We start from the raw sequence: 24,357 nt of genomic DNA, 5'->3' as shown, positions 1-24,357 counted from the left end.
TCATTCCCCATATATTTGTTGAGTGCCTGCTGTGTGCATCAGGGAGAGCAGACCGGGTCCTTCCTTTTGCGGTGGTTCCATCCTAGCCAGCATTTAATACATGGGCTGTTACATGGGCTGTGTTTTTAGCCTGTGCCATACCGTTTGATTACTATTGCCTTATAAACTGTTTCAGACACCTGGCTAAACTAAGTCCCCCTCCATTTCTAGTCACTGTTTCTTATAGAACGTATAAATTATGTGTGGCTTTTTAAAAGGTTTTACTTTTCTCCAAGTAACAAATGGCCGTGGCGACACATCAAATAGCACCCAGGAGTTTTTGTTGAAAGCTCCCCACCCTGTCCCATTCCTTGTCTCGTTTCTGATGCCAGCCTGTTACAGATGCTGGAGGGGAAGGCAGTTTGGAGATGACCAGGACACAGTTCTAGCCTCCATGCTGCTCCCACTCTGGGGCAGAAGATAGATGTGGAGACAATCTATGTTATAAGAAAGACAGCCAGAGGAGGTGAGAGCCGGCAGGCCTCCTGGAGGAGGTGGTTTCTGAACAGAGCCTTGAAGCATAGCTCCAGGCACAGTGTGCTGGATGACCCCTGCACTGGGGGCCAGTGGCCAGACTCTAGGCACGGTGCGACCTTTTCTTTTGTTAATATGACAGTCACTGAAGGACTCTGCCCATCCCTGTGCTGGCAAGGCATTTGGGTATACCCATTAATCCTACCGCCTTGATGGGAAGACTGGCCTAGTAAAAGATAATGTGAATAGTATCATGCTTCATTCATTCATTCATTCATTCATTCAGCCAACAAGCAATTATTGATTATCTGCTTTGTGCCAGGCACTATTCTAGGTGTTTGGGAGGCAGAGAGCCCAAGACTCCTGACCATCAGGAACCTCCGTTTTGATAGGAGAAATCCTCTGCAAGCACTGAACATGGTAAAATAAGTAAATGATGTGGAATGCTAGAAGGTAAAAGGGTCTATGGACCAAAGAACAAGGTAGAGCAGGGCATGGAAACCCGGAGGGGTGGGGGTGGGGGCCCGCAGAGGTAGCAGGCTGGGCGCTTTGCCTCTGTGCATGAAGAGGGCCCAGGCGTCCTGGCATCTTGTGCATAATCATGGCAGGGTGGATTTTCACGGCCTCTTCGAGGGTGCTTGGCAATGCCTATCAGAATCTCACACGCACACACGCCTGAACCCAGTGACTCTACAGACTAACCCTACAGATAAACTCACACCCCGGCAAAATGATGAATGTACAAAAATATTCACGAGAACGGTGCTGGAATAGGGAAAGACTAGAAACAGCTCGATTGCCCGTGAGCTCCACTAGTTGAATATATCTGTTACATCCATACCGTGGAATACCAGGTACCGGGAGACAGAATTACGTTCTGATATAAAACACTTCCCAAGACGTGTTGCTAGGAGAAAAATGAGGTGCAAACCAGGGTGTAGAGTATTTTGTCATTTATGTGAAAGAAACGACCATAAAATGTATACATGTGGACCAGCTCTGAAAGGATGTAAAGGAAGCCAGTAGACTCAGGGGTCGCCTCTGGAGAGGAGCAAGGGGTGGTGGGAGGTGGGTGGGAAGGAGAATTTTCACGCTCTTGCTTTTCATGCATTGGAAATTTTGAACCATGTGAATATAACCTAATAAAAAAATTACATTTTCAATTAAAATAAAATGTCCAGCTGCCATCGGGGCCCCACCCAGATCCCTTTACTAGCCTCTGCAGCCAGCTTCCATCTGTCAGGAGCTCTGGCTGCAGATGGTTCACATTTGGCACGGTTCTCTGGGGAACTGTCCCTGGCCAAACAGGGGCTGCCCTGCTCAGAAGGTTATGCCTCCCTTTGCCCCCTAAGGGCAGCCTGCAGCCAGTGACTGACTGAACTCTATGGGGCGATTCATGCCCTATGGCTCCTCATGGGACCAGGCTGCCTCGGGTCTCCAGCTGAGATCACATCTTTGCTGAACGACTTCCACTGCCCTGTCCTGCTTTCTTCCTTCCCTTACAGATTTTCCCGAAGAGCACTTCCCAAAAATTCACATGCATTTGAATGCTGGTCCCATGCTCTGCATTTAGGGAACCTGATCCAAGACACCTCTCTCAAGGGAAGGTAACTTACTAGAAATGAGCTAAGTGCTCTCCATGTTTTGGTACAATACCCCGTGGAGAGGGGACCACTCTCATTATCCTCATTCAACAGATGAGGGACCTCAGAAATTCAGACACCAGCTCAAGAATGCACATCATGGGAAAAAAGCCAGTGAGCCCAGAGCCCACACTTCCCCCATGACACCTGCTTCCTACTGCAGGAAGATCTTCCTGCATCCAGACTCAGCAGCTTATCAGAACACAGGATTGTAGTTTCTGTGCATGGTTTTTACCACAGCCCTCACTGCCTGTGGCCAGAGGTGGCTTAAGGGGAAAATGTGTGTGTGTGTGGGGAGGCCCAAGCTTCTTAGGATGGTAAAACCTGGAGGTCATGTCTGGGGCAGGACTCTGAAGATCTCAGCCTCCCTCCATTGTGTGGAATTCTAGCTCCAGTTGATAGTCTGATGTCCTTTTGGCCAAGAGAGATATTTGCATACTTCCAGGGATGGGGAGCCTCGGTATCTGACAAGGGCCATCTGCCACATCTCTGGACAAGGCATTAAGGGCAGAAAGATTTTCTTCTCTTCATTCTGTGATTAATGGTGCCAATCCAAGCCCACGGGGGCCACAGAACAGGGGCTGCTCCTTTCACCCTAGAGAGAATTCTGCTGAAATAGGATTTGGGCATCTTGGGCTTGAGCTTTGCTTCTCCAGGCCCCACAGACCTTTCCCCTCCTGCGTTCAGTCTCCTGACCTCCTTGGATGTCTCCTGGGGCTTTCTGGAAAACATCTTATTCAGACCGACTTCTCTCTCTTTCTCTGTTCTAGTTTGATGGTGACAGTGCCTACGTGGGGATGAGTGACGGGAACCCAGAGCTGCTATCGACCAGCCAGGTGGGTGCTCCATCCTCCCTGTGTGGGGGTCCAGCCTGGAGCTGGCCGGAGCTGAACTACTGCAAGGTGGGCCCGGGGTGGGGCAGAGCAGTGGGACAGGGCCACCACTATCCTGTCTCACAAGGATCAAGAACACCAAGTATCCCTTTAAGAGTGACGAATCCAACTGGGACCATGGTGTTTTCGGTAAATCACCTACCTGCCTATGGTTGGCTTAAAATGGGCACCATGGAAAACTTGGTAAAACTGCAAATGTGTTGCCCACATTTCCCATGGACAGAGGAGAAATTTTCAGCAGCAGTGAGTGGAGATGTCACATGCTCCCTGGTACTCTCTGCCTCTTGCCACCACATAGCACCCACAGGATCGACACTGGCAGGGAGGCATACATGGCCATGCGAAGGCACACGGAGTTCTCCTGCCCACTAGAGTTGTGTGGTACTACTGGGGAGTATTGTGGATGTGGCATACAGGGAGGAGAGCAGAGGCTTCCTGTGTGGTCCTCCCCGGGAAGGAGACTGAGTCATCCCTCTGCAGGGCTATCCTGGTCCCTAGCCCTCTGGGAGTTCCAGATGCCAGCTAGAATCTGAGTTTCTACTGAGAGCCTGGTCTCCAAAAGTTGTTTTCTTTCAGTTGGTAGCATCCTTACTGCAGGCTGGGGTGCCAGGGAGGGTGCTCACTGCAGGCTGTGGAATTTGGAGGATGGTTCCTTAAGGCAGTGGTGCCTACAGGGTGGCAGCACCTCAGGGTACAGAGGAACTTGGGGAGCTGGACAAGCCCGTCCCTGGAGCTGACCTCCATCCTCTGTCTGTGCAGTCATGATGGTTGTGGCAGTCCATGTCGGGTGGCTGGGCCCACATTTTCCAGTTGGGGAATCAGAATGCTATTTATGTGCCCTGCTGTGAAACAACCCCAGTGGTGGACATAGATGAGTAAGGCATGGGCCTGTGGCTTTTAGGGTGCACTGCCAGTGAGGGAGGATCCCGTACTCAGTGCGGGGGAGTGAACTCTGCCGTGGGGCATTGCACCTCCCTCCCCTGCTGCTGCTCGTGCTGGGGCCGCCATCCATGCCATCCATGCCCCTTTGCTGGTCTGTGACCGTGTGAGCATCACAATGCTGGGGCAAGCCTGCCTTTATATGGCACTGACTCGTGCCAGCCTGAAAGACACCCTGGCGGGCAAGACTCCAGCTCCTGGAAATGCTCGTTTTGGAAGAAGCCACTGAAGTCATTTAATTGTCCGTAATCAGCTTGGACCAGAGCTTCCCCGCTTCCGAGCATCTCATCTGAGCCCTTTTGCAACGTTTAAAGTGCGTTTTGTTAACGTGCTGAGCCTCGCTCTCAGAACTGTGGCAGGTGGAATCGGCATGGCTGAAACCCTGATGGAGAGCGTGGCCACCATCCTCCCATGGGAAGGGAGGGTGGGGCTCGGGGGGCTCCCCGTGGGCCCACAGTCCTTTGCAGAAGAGATGCGGGGCAAAGCGATCCCACAGGCTGCTCGCTGCAGTGCCCTTGCCTGCCCACCCAGTGTGTCATCGCTGTCGCAAAGCCTCTTCCTCAGTGGCTACTTCAGCTGACCTTCACCAGTCTTGAGAAGTAGTAGGGTGTCATTAATCCCATTTTATAGATGAGGAAACTGAGGCAGAGGATGTTGAGTGGCTCGTTCAGGGAGGGGACAGCTGGGGCTCAGAGCTCCACACATTACTTTGTTCCATTCCTGCCTCAAGCCTTCCACCAACTTCCTTCAGCCAAGTGTCCCTTTGTCAAAAAGCTGTTCATGACCCTGAAATCCAAATTAGGTCCCCTCCCCTTGATTCTCTCTCATGACACTGTGTCTTTTTAATCCATGGCATCTGTTACTGCTTATCTGTGTGACGATTGGCTGGCATCTGATTTCCACACTAGACTGTGATTTCCATGAGAGCAGGATCTGGTCCCTCACTCACTGTTGTAGCTCCCAGTGTGTTACAAAGCCTGACATGTAAAAGGCACTCGGGAAAGACTTGCATGATGGGTCATGTGGCCCCTTCTCTTTTCTGGACTTCAGTTTCTCTGGCAGTGAAATGAGGCAGTTGGATTCCCCCAGGGGAATCCAAGTCTCTTGTGCTGTCACTCGGAGTCTCCCTAACTTAGCGCTTCATAGAGAAAACATCAGGTTTCCCTGTGATTGACCAGCCACCTGGTGGCAGGAGCCAGCCTTGATGAGAGCAGATTTGGCAATTGCAATCTAGACTTCTTACAGGGTACCAGTTGGCTTTCATTGCATATGAAGCATGTCAAGCGGCTCCTGGGTTGATCAGTCAGTTGGGCATTGGACTGCTGATTTGGGCTTGGGTCATGATCTCAGAGTCCTGAGATCGAGCCCTGAATTGGGCTCTGTACCCAGCAGAGTCTGCTTGAGATACTGTCTCTCCCTTTCCCTCTGCCCCTGCTCTGCTCATGCTTGCTCTCTCCCAAATAAATAAATAAACAAAATAAATAAAATCTTAAAAAAAAAAAACCCTAAGCAAGTAAAAACTTAACGTCTTAAAACAACAAATATATACATAGTTCAAAATTCCATGGGTTGGTGGTTTGGTTGGGTTCAGCTGGGTGGCTCTTCTGGCCGCAGCTAGGACCCCTGTAAGTGGCCACTCTAAGCTGCCAGGTCAGCTGTGGGCTGGCTGGCATGGGGACTCACTTCTCTTCCAGACAGTCTCTTGTCCCCCAGCAGGCTAGCCTGAGGTGGTTCACGTGGTGGGAGTGGGTTCCCCGAGCAGCAAGGACAGCAGCTGCAAGACCTGTTGAGGTCTAGGCTTAGAACTGGCACATGAGTACTCCCAGCACATTCTGTCACTCAAAGCAAGTCAGAGAGCCAGTTGTAGACTCAAGCATGGGGAAGTAGACCCCACCTGTTGATGTGAGGAACTGCAAAGTATTGTGGTCTTTTAACAAACCCATGGGAACACGGGATGTTGTTCATGCTGATTTTACTGAAGAATAACAGACTCATCCAGGACATGCAGCACCTAGTGGCTTGGGGGGCTCCAGGATCCCTACTTCTTAATGTTTTCTTCCAGTCTTTTCCCTGAAGTGCTTGTAACATACACACATGAATGCCCTGTCATGTTGTGCTGCCCCACCAGCTGCAGGGATTGTATGGTCCCAGTTCCTGGGGGGCTGACATAAACATCCGGGCAAAATGATGGTCTCCTCACCACCAGAGGATTCAGAGTACAAACACTCTATATGTCTTTTTTTTTTTTTTTTTAAAGTAGGCTCCTTGCCCAGCCTGGAGCCCAACATAGGGCTTGAACTTACTACCCTGAAATCAAGACCTAAGCTGAAATCAAGAGTCAGATGCTTAACTGAGCCCCCCAGACAGCCCCAGAGTACAAAGAGTCTAAATGGCATAAAATGCATAAAATGCATTGAGCAAATGTTTATTGGGCACCTATTATGTGCAAGGCTCTTGATGTAAGCAGGAAGCCATTTCTGGAAGATGTGCTTCTAGAACATACCATTTCATTGTATTAAGAACCTGCTCTTTAATGTAACCTTCTCTTGAAACACCATCTTTTTTATCTAGAAACGGCAGTAGAGACCAGTTTCCTATGGGATCTATAACAGTCAACTGTACCTCCTGTTACAAACTTTCAAACCAGCTTTATGGGCTTGCAGTTTCTTTTGCAAATGCATACTTTATTGTTTGGTTTTTGCAAGTTTCCACAAAATTCCTGCCTGGTTGCCTTAGCTTTCACACAGTATCCCCTTTCCCCCTCCCTGGACCTTGTGTTTCCTTTTGAACCAGACTCCTGTGGGTGGTCTGAGGCCAAGATGCAATTCTCAGGCATGGCTTCTGGCCCATCAGCAGCTTCTGGGAGGTGGGGAGCCTTGTAGAGATAAGCTCCCCCCACCCCCGGTTGAGAACAGACCCTCACCAGGAGTCACAAGGACGATATTTTCCAGTTATGTGACCCTGGGAAGAGCCTCCTTCTTGCTGGGATGAGGCTGAAGAGGAAAGAACAAGGCCATGGGCTCAGCAGACTTGGATTCAAATCAGCTCTTGCATATCCCAGCCAGATGCCCTCTATAACCCTGTGCAAGGGGTAGCAGTGTTCTGTCAGTTGGGAGAAGTAATGTTTGCCACCCAGAGTATTATAAGTACCTGAGAGGAGTGGTATGGATTCCCATCAGCAGGCCGGGGCAACTGTCCTCCAGCTGCTATGAGTGCCGGTTGCTAACTATTCACAGCTGCCCCTTCTCTGGAGGATTGGCCTCTGCCAAATGAGAACCCTGAATGGGGAGGAGTGTGGGGGATGGTCTAGAAGGCCAGGTAGGTGTCTGGTCTCAAGCCAGGAGCAATTCTGCAGATCCCCTCCGAGCTCCAGCTGACACGGCATCCCTGCTCAGCTCCTTCCCCTGTCCTGTCCTGTTGCCCTCCCTTCCCTTTGGAGTCACTTCTCAAGGGGAATGTCAGTGTCATAGGAACCCCAATCTCAGGCTCTACTTCAAGAGAATGTAACCTAAGATACTGTATGAACTTCCAGCCTTCCATAAAACTAGCTGGGACTTATTTCCATGTTTTTCTTGTCCTAAATAATGCTTTGGTTACACAGATGACTCTCTGGTCACCTCTTGTGCTCATTTATAGCTCTATGCCTTTGCATGCACTGTTTCTTCTGATAGGAATCCCTAACCATTTTCACTCAACAAATGCCATTTGTCCCTTCAGGGACACTGCAGATGTCAGCTCCTTAGTCTACCCTTCCTAGTTGTAGGTAGAATGTCCCGCTCTCATAGCTGTAAATATGACTTCCGCTAAAGATTTCTGACTTTATCCTAAGAATTATTGAAAGGATGTGTGTGTGTGTGTGTGTGTGTGTGTGTGTGTGAGAGAGAGAGAGAGAGAGAGAGATAGGGAGGGAGAGAAGGAGGGAGAAAGCTGGCACATGACTATTTCCAGCACATTCTGTTAGTCAAAGCAAGTCACTGGGCTTTGTTAGTGAGAAAGAGATTGAGACTGAATAACATGATCAAATAGTATAGTTTTAAAAGTTGTTAATGGCAAGAGCAGGTACAGGTAGGCCACATAGGAGGGTAAGTGAAGGATGGTATATCCTTTATTGTGGTAGAGGCAGAGGAGAAGGAAAGAAGTGGCTGGATCTAAGATATGTTTTGAAAATAAAGTTAGTAGGTCTTGCCAATGGATAGATCTAGGGTGAGAGAGAAATGAAGGAGTAAAGGATGACTCTCAGGCTTCCAGCATAGCCCTTTCTCCAGCATGGTGGTATCAGTTTTCTAAGTTGGGAAAGGCCTGGGGAAGTGCAGATTTGATGAGGTTAGACTTGGACATGTTACATTTGAGATGCTCATCCAAGTGGAGATGATCAAGTAGGGAGATGGCTGGAACTCCTTGGGGAAGTCAACTTGGAAGTTCTTAGCCCATGCTATTAAAACCTTGTGAGGAGGAAATTTGCAAAGACAGAGAGAGAGAAGAGTGAGGAGAAGATCAAGGAGCTTAAATGTTGAGCTCCAATATTTGAAAGCAAAGTGTAGGAGGAGAAGACCTTGAAATAGGTTGAGAAGCAGTGACTAGAGAAGTAAGTGGAGAACGTGGAATCTTAGATGGAGGTAAGGGATTTTGGGGAAAATGATCCTGGGTCCACAGCTTCTTCCCTTTCAAAGGATAACTTTTACATAAATCAGAGATTTATATGTACTCATGGCACAAAGGCACCAGAAAAAACTTTAAGGTATACTTTACAGCTTTAGAGTGGAAAAGATATTTCCATGACTCCAAGTCTTAGAAGAAAGGCTTAAAAATTTGACCACAAATAAAAAAGAAAAAAGAAGAAAAACAACTTTTGTATGGCTAAAACAGCATAAGTAAAGTCAAAAGACAAATGAAAAATTGTGCCAAATTATTTTCAACTCACAATACAGTCAAAGGATTAATCTCCCAAATATATAAAGAGTTCCCAGAGTACACCTGCCTGGCAAATCCTCACCAGAGGATTTAAATGCAAATCCTCACTGGAGACCTAAATGTGAGACAGGAATCCATCAAAATCCTGGAGGAGAACACAGGTGGCAACCTCTTTGACCTCAGCTGCAGCAACTTCTTCCTAGACACATCACCAAAGGCAAGAGAAGCAAGGACAAAAATGAACTATTGGGACTTCATCAAGATAAAAAGCTTTTGCACAGCAAAGGAAACAGCCAACAAAACCAAAAGACAACCGACAGAATGGGGGAAGATATTTGCAAATGACATCTCAGACAAAGAAGAGCTCATATCCATAATCTATAAAGAACTTACCAACTCAATACCCAAAGAACAAATAATCCAATCAGGAAATGGGCAGATGACATGAACAGACATTTCTGCAAAGAAGACATTCAAATGACCAACAGGCACACAAAAAAATGCTCAACATCACTTGGCATCAGGGAAATACAGATCAAAACACAGTGAGATACCACCTTACAGCAGTCAGAATGGCTAAAATTAACAAGTCTGGAAATGACAGATGTTAGTGAAGATGCGGACAAAGAGGAACCCTCCTACACAGTTGGTGGAAAGGCAAGCTGGTGCAGCCACTCTGGAAAACAGTATGGAGGTTCCTCAAAAAGTTGACAATAGAGCTACCCTACGACCCAGCAATCACAGTACTGGGTATTTGCCCCAAAGATAAAAATGTAGTGATCTGAAGGGACACATGCACCCCAATGTTTATAGCAGTAGTGTCCACAAGAGCCAAACTATGAAAAGAGCCCAGATGTCCATCAACCAATGAACAGATAAAGAAGATATGGTATATATATATATATATATATATATATATATATATATATATAGAATGGAATATTATGCAGCCATCAAAAATGAATTCTTGCCATTTGCAACCATGTGGATGGAACTAGAGGGTATTATGCTAAGTGAAATAAGTCAATCAGAGAAAGACAATTATCATATGATCTCCCTGATATGTGGAATTTGAGAAACAAGGCAGAAGTTCATGGGGGAAGAGAGGAAAAAATGAAATGGGATGAGCTCAGAGAGGGAGACAGACCATAAGAAACTCTCAATCTCGGGAAACAAACTGAGGGTTTCTGGAGTGTAGGGGAGTGGCAAGGATGGGGTGGTTGGGTGATAGACATTGGGGAGGGTATGTGCTATGATGAGTGATGTGAGTTGTGTAAGACTGATGAATTACAGACTTGTACCCCTGACACGAATAACTCATTATATGTTAATACATTTTTTTTTAAAGTTCCCAGAAATCAATTCAAAACCCTGGTAGAAAAACATGTGGGAGATATGAATCAATAAGGTTTCAGTACAGGAAATGCAAATGGATTTTAAGTTTGTGAAAAGATGCAAAAATCAGTTCCTAAAAGAAACAAAACTACCATTTCTCACCTCTTAGACTGACAAAAATGCAAAGGTTTGACAATAGACTCTGTTAGAGCCCCTGTGGGGAAACAGGCACTTTCATACAGTGCTTAAAGGGAGAGTAAATTGCTGTAACTCTATGGAGAGCAAGCTGGCAATATCTATCAAAATTACAAATGCATTGACCTTTAACCCAGCAATTTCCCTTTTGGAAGCATATCCTACAGATACATTTGCTCGCCTGAGAAATGGTGTCTTCAAGATTACTGGTCTTGGTATTGGCATAATGACGAAGAATTGGCAACAGCCCAAATATGTAACAATGTGGGACTAGTTAAATACATTATGTACATTTATCAAGTGGACTACTTGGGGCTCTAAAGAAAGAATGAAGAAACTGGAAAGATAGGGAAGTTCTTTAGATACACTGTTTATTTAAAAAGGCAGGGTGATTAACAAGTAAGTCTAGTAGGTTACCATTTGTGAAAAAAGGTAGTGAGATTTTCTTTCTAGGTGCTTGTGTTTGATGAAAGCAACCCTGGAGGGATATATGGGAACTACTAATAGTGGCTTTGTACGTTGTGTGTGTGCATATATGTGTGTGTGCATGTTTATGTGTATGTGTGTGTTATGGAAACTGGGCATGTGGACAGGCATGGAAAAGAGAATTTTCATTGTACCTTTTTATATTTTAGGTTTTAGACCATAGCGATGGTCTAAAAGTTGCATAAAATGTACACAAGAAGGAGAGGGTCAAATGCTCCTGAGGGTTTGGTTGGAATAAGAGTTGAAATGTGTCCAATAGTTTTAAGAAAAAAAAAAAAAGTCATCGTGGATCTCAGATAAAGCGTCTTTGATGGGTAGTGGACTTTGTGCAGGTCCTGGGGTGGATTGAGAAGGAAGCATGCAGTGAGGATGTAAAGAGGGAGTGTAGACAAAACTTGTGTCGTGCGTGTGAAGTCTGGCTGTGCAGGACAAGGGCCAGGGCCATAGCTCAATGAGATGAGGACTCCAAAAGAGGGGTTTTTAAATTTTTTTTGTTTGTTTTGTTTTGTTTTTTAAGATGAGAGAATCTTTAGGATGTTAGTTGTCAATGGAAGGCATCCAAGAGAAAGGAGAAAGCATGGGGTTCAGGAGAGGGAAGGGTTAATTGATGGGTTAAGTTTGGGGAGGGGCTGGGTCCTGCCCAGAGATGGACACTCTGGCCTTTGCCAGGAGAGGGGACAAAGGGGAAAGGAGTGTGTCTCTGTAGATTTTTCCTTCGGAGCAGAGGGCATCTGTACCAGAACGCATCTGCTTTCTCTGAGAGGTTTGTGGACAGGTCACCTGCTGAGTCAGGGCACCAAGGGTCTGAAGGGGTGGAGGAGGTCTGGGATATTTGTGTGGCCTGTGGGAGACTGAGCCCTCGGTGCAGGTGCTATGGGGGCGGACAGTTGGATGAATCTGCGGTGAGGATTTGCCAGGCAGGTGTATCAGAAGGACGCTCAAGTTTTTTGTGCAAAAGAGAGTGGAAACGAAGAACCAGGGAATCTAAGCTGGGTGAGGAGAGATAAGACTCCAAGAGTCCCCAAGCAGGGTGCTGGGCAGTGAGGACACCTTCGTCATGGAGTGGGAAGTGGGTGGTGATTCCGAGAGAAGCAGCTGTGGGCATTGATGGGGTCCTGGGTGCCTCCAGGGAGGGGGCAGCTGACAGCAGAGCCCAGCATCAGTGTGGTGGCTGCGCTGTAGAGACCCAGAATGGTGCCGAGGTGGGGGAGATGGGAAGCCAGAGCCCAGAGCCAAGGCTGAGAGCATGGAGTGGTAGGGGGACAAGAAGGAGGTGTGTGGGCAGCTTGTGGGGCCGGATACTGTTGGAGCTGAGTAAGGCGCAGTGGGATTTGTAGGAAAGACAGGCAGTGGTCCAGGTGGGGCAGCGGCGAGGCAGGAGGATGTTAAGCCTGCCTTCCAACCTGAGCTACGTGAACCTGGGGGAATGGAAGGCGAGTTCTAAGAAGTTCTGGGGAGATGGAATTTTTTTTCTTCTTAGAGTAGGAATCCCAGTGGGCCCAGGGGCTCTTTGAGAGGGGAGAGGTGCAGGGGGCTCACATTTAAGGTGCTCCCTGGGGAACCCTAGGGACTACAGAGCACGGTCAGCACCACCGACTATGAACACTGCCTGCGTGAGCAGGGTGCAAGGTTTTTGTGTCCCTTGTGAACATAGCAGGAGGATGTGTGCTGGCCTGGAGTGATACCACAAAGGCCAGGATTCCCCATGCTACACGGTGAGGCCTCACAGTGCCTCACAGCACACCTGGAGCGCACAGGCATGCAAGGACTTGGAGTTAAGCAGGTTCTTGCTGTGGGTCTGCACACCCCTGTGAGTGGGCAGCTACCTTCCTTCATAGATCCCCAGGGATGCCTGGTCCATTTTTCTTACCATTGGATCAGGCACACTCCTAGGCTGCGTGGAGGGTATAACCAGGAACCCTGAAGGCCAGAGCTGGTCAGAGTCACAGCTGCAATTCCCAGGCACCATCCTCTCGCCTTGAGGGTGCAGCGTCCTTCCAGCCAGGGACCGTGTAGGATGTCTGGAGTGGGGAAAAGCCCAGAGCTCTGAGTTTCAGGTTCCATCTGCTCCATTTCCTTCACCTGGGTTGGTATCTACCCCAGCCTAGTCCTCAGGTGAATTATGAGGGCAGATGGTCTGTTGGATTTTCCCAGCCCAGATACCAATACCGATGATGCTGATGTTAGGGACATGCACAGTGCACTTCCTTGGGCTCAGACACTAGAGCTAAATATTTTCCATGAACTGTGTCCAGTAAGTACTGTTGCTATCCCATCTTACAGATGAGAAAACTACAGAGCAGACAGAGAGAGGGGTGGTTGAGTCTTTACGAAACGATGCACTGGGAATAAATATACAAACGGTAAATGCACCGGGAGGCAGGAGGCCCTCCTGTCCTTTGCTGCAATAGAAGATTCTGGGCTTAGTAACTCTGGCCTCTGAGTCTGTGTACATCATAAAGGGTAGGGACGACACGGCTTTTATTGCTTTAATTAAAACCTGGGTGAAGAGCTCGCGATTCATATTAAAATGAAATTGTGTTTCGCTGGCTGTGGTGCCGAGAAGGGAATGGCGGTGATTACTGCTAAGATTACAAACAATCAAAGAGAAAAGGCCTTTTGCAAGCATTTCCTATTAAAGCCACAAACATCACACTTTAAAAATAATTATGGTTGTGTTATCCGAACATGATTCATGAATTCTGAATAAATATGAGGGGGTCTTGAAGGAAACAGTTTCAAGACCATAGATTTTGTTCAAATCTGATGAAATTTAATATCATTTCGCAGCTGGAGAATAAAATGCAAGGAGGGGGAAAAAAAAACCCATCCTATGTGTATGGAGAGAATTGAGTATATGTCAGACGGAAGTAATGAGCTTTCCCTCATCAGTCCTACACACGTGCTTAGAAAAATGGACGAGCCTCTCTTGTTTTCATTGAGAGAAAACTGCTGAGAAAGAGTTGGTTCTTACACCTCACAGATCTTCATTTTGCATTTCAGGGGCTAAAAATATATTCACTTTAAAGCTCTATGTTCTTGGCTGTGAGATGTCTAAATGTTCAAGGATGCAGGCATGGAGGTGTTAGGGGAGGGATTTGGGGTGGGGCACCTTGGTCTGCGTTTGCTCCACCTCCCCCGTAGTAAAGGTCTTTTCCATACAATGCAGCACATGTTTACGGCATATAGTTTTGTTTCCTTCCAACTATTATGAGAGAAATTGAATCCCTGGAAACATTCCGTCTCTCTAAATGGGATGAAAACAATGAAGATGATGCAGGAAGTTTATGGGTTGGGGGAGGGAACAGCAGTGGGTTGGAAATGTAATTGCAAGGATTTTCTTTAAAACAGCACCCCCTCCCACTCTCAGCCACCTTGAACTCAGCATCTTTGACCGGGCCTGGGTCTTTGCTGGGGAGTGTAAGAGAGCCGTCTGCTTTAACAACATTTGTTCATTGCCACGTGAAGGCTAGCATCAAGAAGTAGAAATGAAGCCAGATGTGGGACCTTTCAAAAATGGTGCTGGGTCTTTAGCTTTTGGAGAATTGGGAGCCTGGGTCTGGCCCTTTTCAGCCTCCTTCACCATGTACCCTTGGGTAGGTCATTTGCCTTCTTCTTCTCTGTGTTTATTGTTTTTTTTGCATCTGTGAATGGGGGCTGAATCCATGTCTCTGAGAGACCTTCTAGGTTGTAATCTGTGGCCAAGGGGTTGGTTTCCTCCCCCCGCTCCACCCCCCCAGCCTGAGTCTCTAGGAAGGACAGTGGTCTGTCCAACATGCCAGAGACTCACCTCCCCGACATAGCTTAGTTGCCCCCGTGCTGAGAGGGCCTTACAGATGGAGGTCAGTGGCTCTGAGTGAGGTTCCAGCCCACCCCTGGTGACAATAAAGAGATGCCAGTTGCTTAACCGACTGTGCCACCCAGGGGCCCCTCCAGTCATGGTCTTTGCGTATCCCGACTGGGTGACCTTGGACAAGTCAGCCAGCTTTCCTGAACCTCGATTTTGTATTTAGAAGCTCCTCAAAATGATGCAGGGAGAAGCAAATAAGATGCATTTATATCCTAAGTTTTTAATTACAGTGCTTGATATATGGCAAATGGCAAAGTTACACGAGGTGTTATTAAAGTATCCATTTTACAGATGAAAAAACTGATTTGCAAGAAAATAAAACAACTTGCCCAAGGTCATCCATCCAGGACGTGGTGGGCACAAGAGTCAATGAGGCATCAGAAATACCAGCAAGGGGGGGGGGTTGGTCAGCTATTTTTTTTTTAAGATTTTATTTATTGGAGAGAGAGAGAGAATGAGCAGGAGGCAGGGGGAGAGCGAATCTGAAGCAGACTCTTTGCTGCGCACGGAGCCTGACACGGGGCTCAGTCTCAGGACCATGAGATCATGACCTGAGCCGAAACCAAGAATCTGATGTTTAACCGACTGAGCCACCCAGGAGCCCCACCGATCAACTATTTTATCTGATGCAAATCAAATTGTGTGAAGGGTTGAAATTGAAAAGATGATACTGGAAATATCTTGTTTTTAAAATGTGCCAAGAAACGTTCCCCTTCAAATAACAAAGGTAGTAGAAAATGCCTCTTGCCCACTGTCCCCTCGCTGAAGATACGCGACACCTTCCCGGCCCCTTCCACTAGATGGACCTCCAGCCCAGTGCTCCCGGGAGCAGCAGGGGCTATCAGGCCTCTTTCAGTCACACTAACATAAAAAGGCCTTCTTGGGGCCTAGACAGCCCATTTCTCTGTCTCTCAGATACTCCAAGCTCATGGCTCTGGTGGAGAACAAAAGTCCAGGCGTGAGGTGGTCGCCTCTGCTGGGCCTGGCATCCTTCGTCCTGCCAGTTCCTGGGAAAGTGTGGAGCACAAGGGACCCAGATGGGAGTGAGCAGCAGGTCTGTGGTCCGTGGGACCCTTACATACTTCTGCCTTGTTCTCTCTGTATGACCTTGACCCCATTGCTCACCCTCTCCTGGCTGTACTTTCTACCACTGTCAAATGGGACGATTACTACCTTCCTGGCAGTTGAGTAAGTCAAGAAGTGGGTGTAGCTTCGTTAAGTATTTTAGTGTAGTTAGACATAGGGGAAGGCTAGGTCCAGACGTCTTGTGTCCTGTGTTCCCCTGTAGGGGTGTAGACTAGTTGAGAGGACTAGTTAAGCAGATATAAGGTAATCAGCTTGGCCGGGGCTGGTTATGATAGGAGCTTGGTAAAGTTTTTATTGTTGTTGTTGTTTTTAGAATTTATAATTTGGAGAAGAAAAGCAAAACAGGGAGGGAACTCAGAGAAGGTTTGGTAGCTTCATTCTGTGAATGCTTGTTACGTCAGGCTGGGGCGGAATGAATAAGATGTTTGTGCTTCAGGTAAACAGAAATCTCACCGTAGGCCAGCACCTCGGGCCCCGAGATGCACCTGTTTGCCCCATGGCACAGTCTGAACCACCGCCCGGGGCCACTGAACCATTGAGAGGGTGGCTTACAGGAGCCTGGGGGAGCTGCGGTGCATGGCTTCGAGGGGAGCTGGGCCAGGCTGGGCGAGGACTGGGCGGTGGGCCGTGTGAACGACTGTTGGCTCTGGAGAGGGGGCAGGAGAGCCTCGTGGCAGTCTGGCTTTGCTTTGTGAGGTGGGCTGGTCTGTTGACCCCTTGAGGAAACCACAGAGTTCTCTGGAACAGCACAGGCCCTGGAAGCTGATCTGGGCTTCTTCTGGCTGTTAACCGGGCTGGGATGGCCCTCAGGGAGGGCGGCTTGTGGCTAGAGGTGGTGTCTGCGTGATGCCTTCATGTGGGCAGTTCTGAGGCAGCTGCAGGCCTTCATAAACGCTCGCCCGAGACCGCAACACGAGCCGGATGGCAGAAGGCCTGAGGGGGCATTTTGAATTTATTAAATATCCGCCCCCCCATGCCACCAAATGTAGAAAACGGAAAAGACAGAAATACCCAGTTCGCCAGAATGTCTTCCTACGTTGTTGTGTAAATTGGCACAGCCACTTTGGAAAACCTTTTCTCAGCGTCTAAAGCTCCGTGACCCTGCCACCCAACTCCTGGGTGTTCATTCAACAGAAACGCATTCATGTGTTCACCAAAAGACATGCATAAGCACGTTCACAGTGGCCCCGTTCATAAAAGCACAAAACCGGAAGCAACCCAAATGCCCACGCACAGCAGACCGATGAGTGACGGGATAGTCTGATGCCGTGGAATAGTGCACAGCAACGAGAAGGGTTGATGAACTCATGAATCTCACAGACCCTCGGGTGGGGGGAAGAAGTCAACCCCAGACAGAACATTCTGGATGATTCCGATGAGAAGGATTGAGGTACCGACGAATCTCACAGACCCTCAGTTGGGGGAAGAAGTCAACCCCAGACAGAACATTCTGGATGATTCCGATGAGAAGGATTGAGGTACCGGCGAATCTCACAGACCCTCGGTTGGGGGAAGAAGTCAACCCCAGACAGAACATTCTGGATGATTCCGATGAGAAGGATTGAGGTACCGGCGAATCTCACAGACCCTCAGTTGGGGGAAGAAGTCAACCCCAGACAGAACATTCTGGACGATTCCATTTACTTAAAGCACATGAACAGGCGAAATGAATCTATGGTGGTAAAAAATCTGAACCGTGTTTGCCCTGGTTGGGGCGTGGGTCATGAGGAGTCGGGAGGGGCTTTGGAGGTGCCAATATGGTTTTCTTCTTTATTTGGTGCTATTTCCATAAGTCAGTCTGCTTTGTGAGGATTCCTCCTTGAGCTGTATACTTAGGACTTTCTGCTGGTTACCCTATGCTACAATAAGAGTTAAAAAAAAAAAAAAAAGGAATTCAAGGTATTTGCACAGATGTCTCCATATTTAGAGACGTGGCAAGATGGGGAAGGGGACCCATAGCCAGACGTCCTGTGTCCTGCGTTTCCCGTAGGGGTGTGGGCAGACTAGCCCTTCATAGTCTGGGCAATTTATTTAACTTGCTGGGAGGGGAAGGTCTATTTTCACCTCATAACGGATGATGAACTGTGAAATTGCTCTAGCCGTGGCTCGCCCCAGGGAAACAGGTGGTATGGGCTTCCCCGGATCTGCTCAGCTCTGCGGCCCCGACCCTCGCTCCTATTTCTCTGTGGACAGAGCCTTAGGAAATGATTGAAAATATGATCCCCTGAAAAAAGAAAGTGTATGTGCATGTGTGTGTTTCTGTGACGCTGTGTTGTGGTGCCAGGAAGTCTTGTTTGTGGAATATTTGAAGATGCGCATGTGTGCACATGCTTGTACACAGACACGGTCACACACAAGTACATACGTGTGCATCACATTCATGTAGACACGCTCGCTGACGCGCACCTGTTCACACATTAAACATCACTTTGTGACTCTGAGCAAGCCACATAACCTCCCGGTGCCTCAGTTTCCTCAGTGAAATGGAGGTGATGCTAATATCCAGTTATTGCAGCTGTTATGAATGACACACATGCACACACACACACATACACACACACACACATTAGATTTCTATTTGTATTTATTTGTTTGATGGCTGCCTCCCTCCTGGACTGTTGGTGTCCTGGGAGCAGGGACCAGGCCAGAGGAGGTGCTGAGGGCGTGAGGGAAGGAATGAATGAAGGGACAGATCTCACAGATCCGCGGGCACACGTGCTGATGGTTAGACACGTTGACGCACACATTGGTGCATGTCTGCAGACACATCCGTTCATACGTGTAGAGGCGCATGGGGATATGCACACACACACACACCCAGACAGACATGTCCAGGCCCAGGGCTCAGCGGATGGCTTTAGCTGTAGTTTTAAGACTCTGGGCTGGAAGTCAGAACACAGGGCTCTGTTGGGGGCTCCAGGTAACTGTCATTTATTATGTGACCTTGGGTAGGTCTTTCCACCTCTCAGAATCTCAGGGCTCCTAGCCGGGATGTGACAGAATTGGAATTTGAGCCACAGTCTGCCTGGGTCCAAGTCTGTGCTTTTAATGCCTAAGATTTTGCTGTCCACAGGGTGACCCACAGCCCAGTGGCCTCACCTGGAGCTTGTTGGAAATGCAGCATCTCAGGTCCCACCCCCACCTTGTAAATCAGAACCTGCATTTTAACCAGTTCTGCAGGTGCTTTGTGTGCACATTAGAGGCTGAGAAGCATGGCCTGAGGTGCACTGGCTTCCCCAAGTGTTAAGAGGAATCGGGGAGCCCAGATGCATGCCCGCCCTGGGCACCACCAGAGAGGAGCAATCAGCAGGAGAGGGGGCAGCCGGGAGCTGCTGGTGGACACAGTCAACATGGAGGCTCAGCGTTCCTCTGAGAGTGCCCAGTCCCTACTACTTATAAAGATGCAGATTCACATGGTCACTAAGAGTACCAATTCATGAATTCAACTTTTAAATGTAAAAACAACCCATGTTAGTCACCTTGTAGTCCCTGAGGGTCAGACACCCAGGTTTGGCTTAGCGGGGTGCCTCCGCTCCAGACCTCTCAAGAGGCTGCTGTGGTCTGTGTAGTGATCTGAGCTGCAGCCTCATCCAAAGGCCCCACCAAAGGGAGATTTGCTCCCAAGCTCAGGGGTGGTTTCAGGGAGTCAGATTGCTTGAGCATGACTTCTGAGTTGGAATCTGGCTTTCTCCCTTCCTAGCTGCATGACTTCCATCGAATTTCACATCACAGTGCTTCTGTTTCTTCCTCTGTGAAATGGATGTAATAACGGCACCTGCCTCATAGAGTTACTGTAAAGACTAATAAATTCATATGTGAAAAGTCCAAAGAACAGGGATACATTTAGCACGTTGTAAACACTATACAAATCCTTGCTATTATTATTATTTGAACAAAAGTACAGAGAAGCAGGACTGCACAACCTTGCCTTCCAGAGGTCACTCACTAAGCCTTAGGGGAATGGATGAGCTCTGGGTTGCAGTTCCCTACTGGGGCTTTGGGACATATGAACAGGAGCATGGGGTCCAGGCTATAGGAGGAGGCTTTGCTCCATTCTGCCCAGAGTAAATTTAGAATGCCAGGCCTATTCCTTGGTTCCACCAGCTGGGAAGGCACAAGGGTGTTGTGGTAATCCTGAACATGAGCAGATGTCAACTGAGGGCACAGTGGCCCAAGCAGAGTGTCTAGCACATCCAGGGGCCTGGTGATATCAGAGTATGTCTGGCTCACTGTGCCAGGTGTCAGGTGATGTTGCAGGATCTGGTCCAGGAGGTGTCATGAGCCAGACAGATACTGGGACCCTACTCTGAAGGCAGTAAACCTCGGAAGGGTCTGAGCTGGGCGGTGTCCCTGGAGCAGCATGAACTGGGGGTCTTGCCTCCTTAGCTGTATTGTCACAGGACCTCAGAGAACTCACAAAGGCCAGTCTCTGAGGACTTGGGCGCATTCATACCCAGGCAGCTGGCTTGGCACATTTTTAGATGATGGCACTTCTACAGTTTTTAAAAGGTGGAGATAGAAAAAAAGACTGACTGCAAATAGATTTTTTTTTTCCCCAGAAGCTATTTTAACACGGAAACAACTGGAGAGCCTACTCATCATTTTAAAATGCTTTTAAATTAGTACTGCCTCATGTCTGCCTGTGTACCTGCAAACTAGTGGCACATACATGGATTAAATTTGGGTTTAAAAATCCCTTGGTCCAACTCCCTCTTTTCATGTGGTGTAGCTTGGGGCTAAAATGGGGGCAGTGACTTTCCCAAGGTCACACAGTCTATTCGGGGCAGAGCTGGGACTCTGGCACCTTCATAGGCAGATGATTCCAAGGTGAGAACAGAGAACCAGGAGACCCTCAGGGGTGAGGTGAGAATTATTTCATTCTGGGAAGCGTTTCTAAGGGGAAGCCCACTTCAGGCATTTGCTGATTTCTTCGAGCTTACAGGGAAGGTGGTAAAGAGCCCAGCCCTGTATATGTAACAGCAGATCATCAGTAAATTTATTCATGTGTTCATTCATTCAGAAAAATATTTACTGAGTAGCTACCTTGTGTCAGGCAACGTTCTAGGTGCTAGGAATACTACCGTGAGCGCAGCAGTCCAGTCCCCAGATTCTCATTCATTCATGCATTGTTTCATTCAGCAAATGTTTATTGAGGGCCTCCTGTGGGCAAGGCACTCTTTTTGGTCTTGGGCTAATCAGTGACCAAACAGCAGAATTTACATTCCAGTGAAGGGACTAGGCAATATGTATTATTTTTTTTAAGTCACAGGTATTGTGTATTAGGTGGAAGAAGTTTGGGAAGAAAAACCACCTCTAGGAAGGGCTCAGCAAACCGTGGCCCATAGGCCACAGCTGGTCCTCCACTGGTTGTTTGTAAATAAAGTTTTATTGGGACACAGCTGTATTTGTTCGTTTAAATGTTGTCTGCCACTGCTTCCATGCTACAGCAACAGAACTGAATAGGGACAGAGACTGTATGACCCACCAACCAAAAAGATTATCTTTGCAGAAAAAGTTTGCTGACCTCTCCTCTAGGATACCCGAGGGAAGGTGTCAAAGAGGCAGATGGATTTGTGATTACAAGAAATATATTATAAAAATAAACAAAACTCTGCCACTTATTAGGAAAGTAGGCTTCCTTGTTTGTAAAATGGGATGGAACCCAGTGCTCAGGCTGGCCCCTCTCCCTGGGGTGCTGTGGCCCCAACTTATCCTCAGCTTGTCTACTTGTTGAGATGGTTTCCTCTTAAAGGGGAAGGGAACTCCACCACTCATGGCTCAGTTTTTCCAGAAACACTGCCCAGCCCCCAGGCCCAACCCTGATACCCTGACCGGTATCAGTCCAGAAAGCTACCCGAACCTTAGAGTGACAGAGAATTTCCCAAACTGAAACACACAGGGATAACCATCATGTTTGCTCCCAGGTACAGTAATGTGACTGATGGCCCTGGTCCCTTTGTGATGCCTCTGGCTGCTCTGATCTAGGGTTTTCGGGGTCCAGACCACCAACAGGGTGTGTCTACTCTCCCTCCTCCCCCACTGTTGCCTGTAAATAAAGGCTTCAAAGGATGTTGCGTTCCTCCCCTACCTCCAGAATCCACATTTAACTTTAACTATAAGGCTTCTTCATTTCCATTTTGTTTATATACGGTATGAGCTTTTATTTGTTTGTTTATTTATGTATTTTTAAGAAGCATTTTGAGTGGGGGGTGATGAATGATGGCCCAGCAAGAAGGCATAATTGTACTGATTTCCCGAAGTGCGGCGATACTCCAGCTCTGATGTACCGCGAGACATGAATCAGAAAGATTCTATTACACATCTCTGGGACAGGCGACACAGGGGTATTATCCAAGATGATTAATTTGACTTGGTCATTATGGACACAGACAAGCCTGACAAAATTACATTGCATTCCCCACTGAATGCATAAAATCGCTGTACACAGAATCAGTTACAACGCTGGGTGCCCTGCTCCGGTGGATGGGATCTCAGGTTTGGATAAGGTAACAATTTCCTTGTTCTGAAAACAGAGCCGGGAGACCCTGAATTGAATGACAGTCTTTTTCGCTGAGATGTTCTCACAGGGTGTGGGTTTCACTTGCGGAAATGGTAGGGTGGTAAGGCGGCTATGTCCTACTGTCAGACCATGATTTTAGAGTTAAAAGGGTATGAAAAATTTACCCTAGGACAGAGGCGTAAACCAGGACTGTCCTGGGCCGGTGAGGGTTAATGTGTGTGCTGGAAGGGTGCAAATAGTGGTAGAGAATGTGTTTGCCCCGGATAGAGCATCTTGTCTTTGTTCCCGTAAATGCAACCTGAGTTACTCTGGTTAAGTCATTTTGCCATTTTGGACCTCAGTTTCTTCATCTGCACAGTGGAAAAGATATTTAATACTTGCTCTGCTTTACCACCTAACGTCTTTTTCCCCCCTCCCTGGGCATGGAGGAGGGGTCGTGTTGATTTTCTGTTCATGTATTTTCACATCTGTTTCCTTGCGTAATTCTCTCAGCTGTCAGGTGGGGTTTTGCAGATAAGTAGACAGTTTGGATAAAGTGCCAGAGGTCCCTTAGTGCGTAAGTGGCGGGACTGGAATTCCCCGAGGTCAGACTAACTCCAAGGCCAATATTCTGTCTGCAGATCAAAAACAAAACAAAATAAAACAAAAAAACAAAACAAGAAAGAAAAAAAAAAAACCCAGTACTCCCTGATTATGTATTCCAAGAAATGGGAAGCCTTTTTTGCGAAAAACATTGGAAATCCATAAAAGCACCTGGAACCCCGAAGTCCTGTGTCAGCACGAGGTCCTGCTGCTGTCCCTTGGGTTATTTATTCAGCAGCCTGGATTTCTGCAAGAAGGCAGAGGTCCATCCCTTGCTCTTTCCTCCCGGCTCGTGGCCTTGGGCGGCAATGGGGATGAGCGCGGGCGGTATGTCACCTGTGCTTCCACCCCCATTTCCTCTGGTGCTGCTGGAGAAGCGAGGTCGGGCAGGGTGAGGTGGGGTTCAAGGAGTAGGGTCAGAGCCTCTTGCCGACAGATGTCCTACTGTCTGTGTCCCCTGATTTAGCAAATTTTTCCCATACCGGTTCTTTCCCATGAGGCCCACTGAGCTGGGATCCGGGCCATAGCTCACCTGTTATGGCCTCTCCACCGCTGGTCCACTGCAGATGGGATTCATGCTGCCGTGGCCTCCGTACCCTCCTAGGCCACTGTCTTGGGTGGGACCCTTCCAGATGCCTTTAGCTGGCTGCCTTCCGCAGCTTTCACATGCTCCCAGGACCGCTTGCTCACCCTTGCCTTGCCAAACCACGTACGTGCAGACTGTTCTTTGTCTCTCCCCCATCCTCTCTCTCTCTTCTATTCTCTCAATCGCTCCTGGCCCTGCCAGCTCAGGCATCTCCAGCTTCCTCCCATCTCGCCCAGACTTACCAGTGCCAGTGTCCTCCTGAGTCTTTCAACCCTGGACACATGAGCTGGGTCCTCCCGAGAGCTCTTTCTCACTGGGCTTCACTGGGGAGGCAGGGGCCACCTCCTGTCTAGTGCTGCACCCTGAGTCCCAGCCAGCTGTGCCACTGGGGCCTTTCTCACTGGGCTGGAAGCTGGGGCTCCTCTACTTCTCTAGGTTCCCCTTTCTCTTATGCAGCGTTGGGGTGGGTGATGGAAGGGGAGTCCAAATGTCCGTCTGAGAACCTTCTGGAAGCATGAACTGTATAAAGTGGGAAACCATCAAGTTGTGAAATTTCTTCCCCAAGAAGATATCATGCATTTGTACATACTTAACGACATAGTTCTGAGACAGATGAAGCAAAAATGAACAGATATATGAGAGGAAATGGATCAAATCGCCATCATGGTAGACATTTTTTACCACTCTCATAGACCAAGGATCAATCAGAAAAAGAAAACTAATGATATTTTAGGATATTTAAACAACAGAACTAAGCTGTAAATGATAAACATGGATGAAAATTAGCTTTATGCTGTATTACAAAGGAATTTGCATTG

At 48.0% G+C, this 24,357-nt stretch overlaps 1 protein-coding gene across 6 annotated transcripts in view; it reads left to right on the top strand.

Annotated features, from left to right (window-relative positions):
• The window catches only part of TOX2 (TOX high mobility group box family member 2), a 129,085-nt gene that overhangs the window by 47,797 nt on the left and 56,931 nt on the right, over window positions 1–24,357 (top strand). For all 6 annotated transcript variants that reach the window (XM_032838572.1, XM_032838567.1, XM_032838570.1 and 3 more), the window contains exon 2: window positions 2,927–2,992. In XM_032838572.1, coding sequence (XP_032694463.1) covers window positions 2,927–2,992 — 66 coding nt within the window. The remainder of the gene's footprint in view (window positions 1–2,926; window positions 2,993–24,357) is intronic.

The sequence above is a fragment of the Lontra canadensis genome, unplaced genomic scaffold (assembly GCF_010015895.1).
Source record: "Lontra canadensis isolate GAN:19392208 unplaced genomic scaffold, GSC_riverotter_1.0 scaffold105, whole genome shotgun sequence".
Lineage (NCBI taxonomy): Eukaryota > Metazoa > Chordata > Mammalia > Carnivora > Mustelidae > Lontra > Lontra canadensis.
The sequence above is the reverse complement of the archived record's forward strand: the minus strand, read 5'-3'. Positions and strand labels throughout refer to the sequence as shown.